At 40.7% G+C, this 12,036-nt stretch overlaps 1 protein-coding gene across 1 annotated transcript in view; it reads right to left on the reverse strand.

Moving 5' to 3' along the window:
• Window positions 1-4,910: 4,910 nt before the first annotated feature.
• CPXM2 (carboxypeptidase X, M14 family member 2) overlaps window positions 4,911-12,036 on the reverse strand; it is a 68,236-nt gene continuing 61,110 nt past the window's right edge. Inside the window, exon 13 of the mRNA XM_014879628.2 lies at window positions 4,911-7,665. Coding sequence (XP_014735114.2) covers window positions 7,418-7,665 — 248 coding nt within the window. The 3' untranslated portion in view covers window positions 4,911-7,417. The remainder of the gene's footprint in view (window positions 7,666-12,036) is intronic.

The raw sequence follows: 12,036 nt of genomic DNA on the forward strand, positions 1-12,036 counted from the left end.
AGAGACTCATTTCTACTTCATTTCTAACACCCTGATTTGTTCCTTTTTCCTCCTCCATAGTTTAATTGCTTCATAGTTTAATCTTTCTAATAACAGGCATTTATTTTATTTTCGATTGGAAATGGACGATTTCAACATCCTCAGCATTTCAATCGACAATTGATTGTCAAATCACAAACTCATTGAAGGATTGCTGCTCTGACCACCCCATTTTCTACCCTGGGCTTTTATCAGCTTTGAGGTCCTTTGATGTGAAAACTACCCACTCAGCTTTCTGCCATATCCCAAATTTCAGAGTAATTTTCTGTGATAAACTCGTTATCAACGTTTGCTGAAATATGATTTGCCACCATCTGCTTCTGAACTCTCTGGCTTGGACTTGGCAATTTGAAATGCCACCACTTAGGATGCCCTTTGTTGTTCACCTCAGTGGCTGCTTCAGGAACAAGGATTATTTGAAAATTCAGGAAAAAGCAAATTTATTCAGGAAAATTAGGGGAATGGAAGATTTCAACTGGAATCTTCTTTTCCATCCTTCAGTTTTCTCTGTGTAATAGAGGTTCTGTTTCTCCCACCCCAATCTCACATTTTTCTGGTCTCATTTCCCAAAAATTGACCAAGTTCCCTGCAGAAGACAGGGATGAGTTCTAGCGAAGCTCTATTGATTTATATTTATATTTATATTAAATCAATCATGTAGCAGTCAAGGTCTTAATAAAACATGTAAAGACTGTGATAATCTGAAAAGCACCCTCTGGAGACTCATACTGCTTCAAGAATGATACATGACTTCTGAAGCTGAGATGGAAATCAGCAATTAATTTCTATGGACATTTTCATTAGTGAGAAACCAATTTTAAAATGCTGGATTTTCTCCAAATCAGGTGTGTTCTGCACACAGTGCTGAGGGTGCATTGACTGAGGGTGCTGTTGGCATCAGTACCCAAATTTACAGTGACTCAGAGTCGTCAAACTGGTCCTTGATGACCCTTTTAGGGCAAAAGTCACAGAAAGTGTCCTAGAAAAAGCAGATAAATATCTCTGTAGAACAACTCTCAAAGTTCTAACATTCAAGGAATTTGTTTTAGTATTGAAAAATGACCATTTAGCAACCAACAGGTGCAAGGCCATTTAGAATTAAAATGAAAAAGGAGATTTAACAGCTTTTGTCTCTCTGGTGGAGCTCTTGATTGATTGTCTTGGTCCTTCAGTGCAAGCATTGGGGTTTGAATGTTCCCAGAAATCATTATGTTCATTACAGTGGCTCCAGCTGCCCTTCATTAGCCAAATATAGAAAAACAAGGCAGACACAGGGTGGATCACAGAAACAGAATCTGGTTTTCCCTTCAATTCCCACTCCTCTCCCAAGTATTCTGTAAATTCACCTTTCTGCTTGTTCTGCTTGTGAGGACAACCTTGGATCAGGAGATGATCCCTGAGCTGAGCCAGAGCTTGGCCAACCCAAATGAATGTTTCCATTCACCTGTGAGTTATGGGGCTCACAAAACTGTAATAAATAACAATGTGATTTCAGCACTTTTTACACTGAGGCCATGGAACCAGACCCACATCCTTGTGGTCAGAAACAGATCTCAGATTTAAATCCCCCTGGTCTGGGTAAGTGAGATTATTCTGCCATTGCTCCTTATTAACCCAGGTATTGAATTTCTGTCACATCTAAACCACAAAAAAGTAATTCCATTTTTCATATTTTTACTTGCTGACAATAAGGCTGGATGAATATTTAATCTTCAAATGACAGTTTACTCTGAATGATCTTTCCTGTTGCTTTTGGGACAGCAGAGTTAATAAGAATGATTGTACTGTTGACATAAGTGATGTATTGAATTTTAGAAAGCAGCTGCTGTAAATTAAGGGAGAGTTAATGACTAGAATAATTAAAATATCAGGTGGTTGAGATTATTTAGCATCATAGTAGGAGGGAATTGTTACTGTTTTCTCTAAACACCACCAGTATTTCAGAATACACAGTGCAATGCTCTTTTGTAGTGTTTTGGTTGGGGAAAATAACAGGTTCAAAAGTGCTGCTATAATGTGAAAATCCAAGTGTTCTCTCTGGATGGGATGCTGGCACTCCAGCCATGCTCCAGGGACCTTCCCTGGGAGAGACAAGTGCTTGAAAGGATCTGGTCTGAAGATCAGTTGAATAAAGAGCAGAAAACTGTGGGATATTGGTTAATCCAGCCTGTGGAAATCACCAAACACCAGCGAGGGGAAGGTGGATTTAACATCTCTGAGAGTGACACCCAGCAGGTGAACAAAGGCACTCAAACACCTGAAAAGGGAGATTAAGTATCAAAAACATGCACCTGTAAAGTACCTTTGTGTTCACTGCCTGGAATGTTTTTACAAGCTTTCCAAAATCCAATTATTTTCATTTTTTACTCATGAAAGCACTCATTTACCTATTAAGTTGAAATGTTCCACCAAAATGTGTTGAGTCAATACAGCCCTTCTGAAATTTGTGAAATGTATAAAAATATCCTTTGTGTGCCTAATGAGAAAAAAACAAGATGATAATCAAACTCAAGCATGTGAGCAATGTTTAAAATTGTAATGGAAACTGCAATCTCCATCAAAATCAAATTGAGTCTCTTGTCAGGTTAAGAGGATGGAGAAGCCACAAAAGTGATCAGCAAATTGCTCTGCAAACCTCAATGTGGACTTGGTGGATTTGTAAACCTCACCTAGCTATAAAGTGACCATGGATGCTGCAAAATGTTGATTTTATCAGTGGAAGATGGCAGAGAATGGTTATTTAGTGACAAGATTGCATTCACTGTGATGGTTTCACTGAATGCAAATTTTTCTGCTAAAAAATCTTACAACATTATAGTGAAATACAATAACATCATCTGAAGTTTAATGACCTTCAAGAGGAAATTAAAGACCAGTAAATACTTCAGATTAAGTGTATAGATATGATGTAAACTTGGAATATGAAGGAGATATCAGAAGAAAACACTAAAACTTCTAGAAATTAATCACCTGAAGCCAAGAGGATTCATAGCTGTTTATTAAGGACTGGAAAGAGCCAAAAAAAACCCTGTTTTGTCTCTATGATAACACAAAGCAGCACAGGCCAAAGTGGTCCTAGAAATATCCATGAAATCAAATGTTAAAACCACGGATTCTTTCCCCAGGTGTGCAGCTGCTGTAGGAGGAGGGGGAAAGGCTTTAGGGAGTTGTGTGCTCAGGCTCTGGCTGGAGGGCTGGAAGGAGGGCACAGAGCTCTTTGTCCTGCAGCAGGAGGTGATGCCACCACCATTCACACCATTTACCTGTGCTTTTACCCTTCCCCCTCAGGCTCGGGGCTTCTGCCTAAATTCACTCAGAGCCTGGTTACAAAATGAAAGGTAAAAATGCTCCAAACCCGGGCTTTTACGGACCCACAGCAAAGGTATCTCACTCCAGTTTTTAAAGGTTAACTAGTGGAAGGCGTTGGTGTGAATCCACTTGTGTTCTGTTTCAAGTTCATCTCTGTTTTGGTGTTTCTCATAAAGGTCACCTTCCACAGCATGATAAAAGAAACAAGGAAATCTGGCTGGGTCACTGTCACTCACTGCTGAAATCCAGTTTGGGGAGATGTCCCAGATGCCATGAAAATAATGAGCTGAACTTAGAGTAAAAAACCCACAACTACACATGGATAAGAGAAGAGAAAAGTAGATGGTAACAGAAGCTGAAAATAATGTGAAAGGCTTAAAATAGCCAATGAAGAAATGGATTTCCTAGCCAGCACAGGCAATGATTTAATTCATATTCATTTTCATCAGTGTTTTACCCACACAGAGCTCAACCTCCTGGTAGAAGCCATAAAAAACTCTTCTGCTGCCAACAAATTAAACTTGGATTAGAGATTACCAAATGACACTACATTTATACCAGTGTGTGTAAGCAGATATCATTTCTCAGCCTCATTCACCCATCCCTGGAAGTGTCCAAGGCCAGGTTGGGCAGGGCTTGGAGCAACCTGGGATAGTGGAAGGTGTCCCTGCCCAGGGCAGGGGGTTGGAATGAGATGGATTTTAAGATCCTCCCAACCCAAACCAGTCTGGGATCTGCAGGTACTGAGAGCTGTTTTTGAGAGGTTACTGCACTTGCAGTTATCAGGCTGGATGAGAAAAACCCAGATGATAATTAAACCAATAAAAATGAGCAGCTGGATAACCTGACAGGGATAGTTAAGGAGAAGCCAGGCACCTCCCACTGTGTTTTATGATTGTCAGGGCTCTGCATGGGAGCAGATGACTGATGGTTGGTATTATCAAGCAGAGTGGAGTATCTCCTGTTTTAACCTTTCATTTGTTTAACCTTTCCTGTGTGGGTGAGGTTGTGCAGCTGAATTTCTTATTACTTGGAAGGGATTGTATTTTTCTCTTTTATATCAGGGATGATCAAGATTTTAGCAAAGTTCTCACATAAGAGAACTCCTATAAGTGTTCAAATGGATCTGTAATTGCAAAAGGGCTGAATCCACCCTCAAGATTTATTTCTTGGCATCTCTACAGGGTTGTCTGTTTGCTTCCAACACTAAAAGGAAAAGAAATTTAAAGTACAGGCTTTAGAAAAAAAATCACCTGTTCTCAAGAGGTGGAAAAGGCAGATAAATAGAAAACTGGTATCCAGATTTACTGGTTTGTGGTTTGGATGTGTCTGAAGGTTAAATAATGGTGCTGTGTATTTCAGAGGAAAGGAACATTTTAACTCCCAGGTGCATAACTACAGCAGTAAATGGGGCACACATCAGTTTGGTATCATTACATCCAGGGCAGGCATAAACATCTCAGCACAAGATATTCACATCTGATATTCCTGGTAAAATTCCTTGGAGCCTGAGTGTTTTCCAGTGCTGGACGATCAGAAAATAATTGCACAGACAAGTCCACTTGACAGCTATTAGGCCATTTATTTAGGAATGCCTGGACTAAAATGGGGTAAGGTCATGTGCATTAGTCCCAGCTCTGCTGTGCCCAAACTCGTGTAAGCACTAGTGACAGCCAGGAAAAAACACCAAAGCCACTGTCCCCACACCTGAGGCCTTCAGCAATCAGAGTCCATCCAGTCTTAGCTAACAGATGTCCAAGAATTCCCCATCAAATCCATTTCTTGTTAGCAATGAAAAAATAATTTCCCGTAGAAAGAGCCTCGGTTCTGAGAACAAAGCACAGGAACCTCAAGGTTTGTAGAGTTAAACTCTCACACCATTATCTCAAGGTAGAAAGACCTCACCTGCCAGGACTAAAACAGTGGTTTCCACCTTCAATCCCATTTAAATTTGGTTATTTTGTTCCACTTTTGCCAGAGCATTCCAGCTACCCTGCAAGATGCTTTTGTGGGACTTTAGAGAGAATCCAACCAAAAAACTCCATTCATAACCCAAAAACTCTTGTGTGCTCTTGATCTATCATGATGGTCATAAAATCTACATATGCCAGTGAACAAGTCAAATTTAACTGCAAACAAATTGTCTGCTGTCATTACTCCATATTCCAAAATTATTTAACTTTGTTACCTGCACAAAGACATCATTGATCCCTTCTCACCTCTCAAGAAAAAAAATATCCCTTCATGACAAACTGCAGTTACATTTGCTATACAAAAATATATGGCACACAGGATGCTGTAAGGCTGCTAAAGAGGGTGAAATTAGTAAAATATAATTCCACATGATGGAATGATTGGATGAGTTGTTTACTTCTATTACCTAATTGAAATGATACTGACTTGGAGGTGTTCCATAATTTCAGTCACAGAGAATTAAAAGTGCACTCTTCTGTTTTATTGGAGCCTTTCCTATTATTTAATGGTATCTGCAGAACAAGCATGGGCTGAAATTGCCTAAGAAATTTAAGAATAAAATTATTTACTATGCAAGGGCTCATGATTACATTTTTCATCCTGCAGTCTTTTACCTTTTATGTGTTTCCTACATTCCTTGACAATAAAAAAATCATTAATACAGATGGCACATTTTTACAGTAACTTTTCTACTCTGTATTTTTTTCCTCAGTTTCAATGATATTTTGCTGAATGTCATTTCCAAGAACCCTATCAAACTGGCAAAAACTGTAAATAGCAATCAAAATGTTTAAAACAGAATTGTATTTGGAAGAGTATGCTGCAGTCTGCTACCAAGTGTGTTAAGAGATGCTTATTTAGCCACAGACTGGCTAAAATCATGCAGCTGAGCCTGGGTTTTTTTAGGTATAATTTAGGTCATAACATTGAAGCTAATGGAGCAAAGTTGTATTTTCATCAGCTGGCAATTTGCCCAGTGTTGATTTTTTCCTAAATGTGCCCTGCATCTTTCTTGAACCTCAAGCCTGTCCTGCTGTACAATTTGATTACTCAAAAGCCAACAATAAAGCACAAATCCGGCTCCCCAAGAGGCATAAGGCCAGAAAAGCAGCAGCAAGATGTCACAGGAGACAGTGGCATGAGATGTGCAGGAGCACAAAAGGCACTTCAAGCCAGGCCAAAAATGAAGAAAAAAGATGGTACCAGTGGATTTGTGAATTAAGCACCTCTCAGTGGCTAAGCCTCTCCTCTCATACATGACACAAGTGCTGTATCCTCAGGAAAAGCTTTGTTCAGCTCCTTCTCCCACATCAGGGAAGAACTGCCACGCCACAGTGCTGGAGTGCTCCTGACCCCAAAACCTTTCTGTCAGGTTTAGTTCATGGAGTAAAACTGCAGCCTTAAAAAGCCAGAGGAGAAAACACTCCTGGCATTGAACTCTGGCAGCACAAAGCATCCTTCAATCTAAACAGCCTGAGCAGGAAAGCAAAGGTGGGTTATTCACTGCAGGCTTTTTTTTCCTGGAATATAGTGCTTATCAAAAGGGGAACTTTCAGAGGAAGAGAGAAATTTTTAGTTTCAATCACATTAAACAGAAGTTGTTGCCTCTCAGCTTTTCCTCCCCTGTGAGAATAAAACATAAGGAGTGTCAAAACTTTTTTTGAGTTGCAATAATATACCAATTCTATGCTTTAGATACATTTTTCAATTTTTCATTCAGAACACCTCTCCTTTACAAGTATCTATTTTTTGTTGTTGCTGTTTTTAATCCTTTCTCTTCAATTTTTAAAGAAAACAGATCGACAAAGGATTAAATAACCCAACAAGCAAAACATTTCACTCCAGCTCAACTCAAAACCCTTTCCTCCATCCTCCCCGCCTCTCCCCTCAACCGGGGGCTCCTTTCGGAGTCCGACTTGAACTTCATTCCCGATTTTTTCCCCACCAAAAACGAGAAACACCCCCCTCCAAGCAGCATCCATCCAGCTCCACTAACAGAAAGGCCTCGTGCAGAGAAAAAGGCATGAAGAGACGGGCTATGCAACTCTCACTACGACTACAGCCAGGCTGGGAGGAGCAGAGCTGGGGCCGGGCTCTATCGCCGCCACTGCCGCGCCCGCTGCCGCGGCCGGCGCGCCGACAGGCTCAGGGGCTGCTTCCCAAACTTCCTCATGATCTCCTTGATCCTGGCCAGGTTGGTCTTGGCGATGGTGAAGTCGCACTGGGTGGCCCCCATGTCGTAGCCCACCTCGCAGGTCTTGCTGGCGGCGGTGTAGCCCTCGGCCTTGACGCCCACCACGTACTCGCCCGGGTTGAGGAGGCGCCAGTAATCCCCGTCGGCTCCTGGTGGGAACAAAGATGGGGTTCAGGGATTTGGTTCTTTTTCCTTGAAGGGAGTGCTGTTTGTAAAGTCAGGAAACCGTCTCTAAGATGCTCAAGTCCAACCATCAGCCATCACCACTGAACCGTGGCCTCGTGGGCCATATCCACAGATTTCCTGAACGCTTCCAAAGATGGGGACTCCACCACATCCCAGGGGGAAATGATGCCTTGGGTTTTAGCTTTTATATTTTTCAGACTCTCTGCTGCTTGGTGTGTAACTCTGAAACTTCATATTAGGTGTTAGTAAGTTATTTTCACAGGAGAGTGACAAAACAATTCCTTCCCAGCTAGAGAATCAAGGACAGCCCAAAAAGCAGAAACAATGGCAAAGGGAAGGGGGAAGCCAGGGGGCTGAGACTTCATAGCCTGGGGCTGTGCTTGGATAATTGATCCCAACGTGTGGATGAACCCAAACTTATAAAAGTGTAAAACTCATGACCAGGATCCATCTTGGATTTGATTTGGGTGTAGCCCCGGCCGGGCTCTTGCACTGCCCAAGGTGGATCCTTTCAATAAATCCCTATTTTATCCCTTTGGCTCTGTTTAGGCCCTGTTCCAGGTCAGCCTTTCCATGCATCAGTTCATCCTGCTCCAGTTCTTGAAAACCCTTTCCATGAAGAAATTGATCCTAACATTGCATCTAAAGCTTTCCTGGGGCAACCTGAGTCCATTAAATGAGGACACAGAATCGTATGGGGTTTGAAAGGGACCCACAAGGACCATTTGGGACCAACTCCCAGCTCTGCATCATCCCCAGGAGAAGTGACACCACAGGTAGAACCCTCCATCCTCACACCAGGAGGGTGTCCAAGGGGCTTCCCCCTCCCCAAGTACCCCTCCTCATCCTGCCAACCCTAGAGAAAAACACACCTCAACCATATTTTCCAAATGAGGAAAAAAGGCTCCAATCCAGCTGTAGATTTTTGGTGGTTGGAAAGGCCTGAGGCAAAATCTGGTGATTCCCACGGGGTAGAAAAGACCTTTCCCAAACTATTCCTAACTGAGGGATCCAGAGGAGCCCCAGTGAAATATCCACATCACACAACCCTGACCAGACTGCCAGGACACAGATTTTGGTGCTATTTACTAGAAAAAGTGTGTGAATACATAAATAACAATTTGCTTTGAGGTGTAAGTAAATATTCCCTTCTATAAAACCTTACATTGGGGTTTATTACACTGATTTTTCTACAGTAAATTCACCAGGGCATTTAACCACCTGGTTAAATGTAAATGCACAAACCAAGCTCCTGTAATCAACTAAACTACTCATAAAAATGTATTTTGACACATCATTGAATCGGGAGTTTTTGGTTTCTTTTTTCCTCATGAATGATCTCAGATATATCCATTTTATATACACATGTGTGCTTCTTTTAAATATGATTTTAACCACCGAGTATTCTTAGCTGTGAATTGAAAAAGGGGAAAAACTATTACCTAAAATTAGTTTTGCACTCTGTCCTGGAGAAACTCCCTGTGAATGCAAGTGCATATTCAAATATGCAATTCCATGTAAAAATAGAAATGGAACATCTCCTGCATGAGGAGGGGTTGGGATTTTTTAGCACTGATGAGACCTGACAGCCTTACTAACACCAGCCTTGGCTCGCTGGCAGTGCAGAGTGTAGCAAAAACTGAAGGTGATTTGCATAAAAATATTATATTTGGAGAAGGATCAGACTGGTCAGCCTCTGTTTAAAGAAGCAGAATTTTAATTTAGGGTTTGGTAAAAGTAAAAAATGTGTTTGCAAGCAGCAAGTGTTAACAAATGTTAGCAATATTGAGTATACCCTGATAGTGCAGGCTCTGAGTGTGCCAGAATCGTACCTGGTCAGATCCATTCTTACATCCCAATATGATATGGGGTTTTTAAAGTCAATTTAACCACATTTGGGGTGATAATGAGGTCCAAAATTTCTGTTTCTCATGCCTTGGGCGCTTTTAGGAAAGGCTCTAAGAGAGGCTCTTTATTCAGCTCTCCCTCACCACTGGGTCAGTTGGAAGCAGAACAAAAAGCCAAACCATAAATCTGCCCAAATTCCTTGTATTTATCCCCCAGGGCTCATTTTCAGCTGTAAATGCTCTGGCAATGCCACAGGGCAGGCACGGGGCTCGGGGTCCCCCCGTGTGTGGCTGTGATCACATCCCTGCTCCCAGCCTGGCTTTAGCCCCAGGACTGCAAACCTGACCCACATTTTTCTGACACATTTAACAGTCAGTTCATCACAACCCCACACAGGGCCAGCAATAAACCTACACATTCACACCCCACTGGGAATTTATTGCAAAGCTGGGTATTAAGCCTTCAGCAGGATGCACTTTCCCTCCTTTCCATTTAGGAACAAGCAGAAAGGAGTATTTCTGTCAGCTGTCAGTGCCCAGGATTTAATACCAGGCTAAAAGGTTGGGGTTCTTTGAAAATCAGATTAAATCCAGTAGGTAAAAAAAAAAAAAAAAAAAAAAAAAAAATCAGAACAGATGGCAAAAAGAAACACAATTAAAAACACGGATAAATTTAGTAAATAATAGTTTTGCTGAAATAATAGGTTCCAATGGGAGCAGGCTGGAGGCAGACAGCATCCATACCCACCTACTGAGGCTGGAAAAGAATTGCCATGTCTGCTTAGATAAAATAACAATGCATTCAAGGACAAAGATAGCATTGCTAAGAATTTAATATGTCAGATTACTCCATAAATTCTACAATTAAGAAAAATGTCCTTTGAGCCTGAAAGGATAGATCTTAGTTACAATTAAGTAATTGTAAAAGTGCAACAGCAATTTTTACAGTTAAATGTACCAAACTGCACTGATTTAAATACCTTATAAAAATCTTTCTAATGCCCCTTTACCAACAAAAGACTCTCCAGGAAACCTGGCCATAGTGCTGCATACCCAAAGAATGTAACAAACTCAACTTTTCTGTATGGACCAGGCAGCCTGGAGGGAGGGAGGCTGGAGAGCTGTAATACCAGAATTATATTTATATAATATATATATTATATTATATAATATATATATTTATATTTTTATATATATATTTTGGACTAATAAATATTTAATATAAAAATATTGTTAATATATTAAATATTGCTAAATGCTACTTCAAAATCCTTGGGTTTTGGTACATCAAGTATACTGAAATCACAGCAAACTTATCAAAATATTCATGAAAATTTCTCTGGACACTGTGTGAAATTAAATTTATTACTCTTTGGTTCGAAAACCACAGAGAAATATCTGTCTTTGAAGTCTGGCTGTGACACAGAAATGTTTCACCGTGAAGAAACTGCACATTTCTCCATCAATATTTACTTTGTCATTTCCCAAATGACAGGAAGCAATCCCCAAAACTGCCTTGGCACCATGGCAGGGGGGGAAAGGTGCATTTGTTCACCCAACTGAACTCTTTTTCCAGAGGTTTTCTCCTAGTGTCCAGCCCATATCTGACTGTAACAACGTGGAATCACTCAGACTTAATCAATAGTTACATCTGCATCGAGGGAAAATGGAATAATTTCCCACAAAGCTCTTGCTCTTGGAATCAATGCCTTCAATTAGCCCATTAATGATGTTAGCTGAATGTCAGCATCCCTCTCATTCCATCAGGGATATTGTATCCAGGAGAAAGTCAAACCCATGTGCTTTTATTCCAGTCCACAGGAAGAAGCAAAGGAATTTTTTCAAACCTTTAAATGGTATTAGAAGGCTTTTACAGGCAACTTTTGTCTGCTCTGTGGGGCAGCTGGCCACGTTAATGTAGCAGTGAAACAGCAGAGCCCAGCTCACTTGAAACAAAACTTATGTGAATAGAGATAGTGGCCATAATTCTTCTCCTGCTTGGCCTATTTTTACATCAAGGCAACTCAGAGGTTTAAATGGACACATTTTTCATTTTAAAAGGTATAAATGAAAGAAGACTACTGACAATTTGCCTTCTTTCTCTGGAGTTATACATGTCATTTTAGCTTTTTGGCTCCAGCATAAATCCTCTCGTTTCAGGGACTAATGAGACGTGTATTGTTATCTGGATAATATGAAACAAGATAGAAATTTTATGTTCCCATCTCCACAGTGATTCCAGAGTGTGAGCTTAAACATCTCATTAAAAAGAAAAATTAAAGGGAATGAAATAACTACTTTTATTTTTACTAACAAGTGCAGATGGCCTTGAGCCATAAAGGTTCAGCAATAAGTCAAGATGTAAACAGCTGCAAGATTCCCCGAGTGTTACAAGGTGGGTTTTGGGATCTTGCACATTTTTTGCACTTTTTTTTTTTTTTGTTCACATGACAATCCAGAGCACAGAGAGCTGGAGATTAATCACAT

Source organism: Sturnus vulgaris, chromosome 8, assembly GCF_052056855.1.
Source record: "Sturnus vulgaris isolate bStuVul1 chromosome 8, bStuVul1.hap1, whole genome shotgun sequence".
NCBI lineage: Eukaryota > Metazoa > Chordata > Aves > Passeriformes > Sturnidae > Sturnus > Sturnus vulgaris.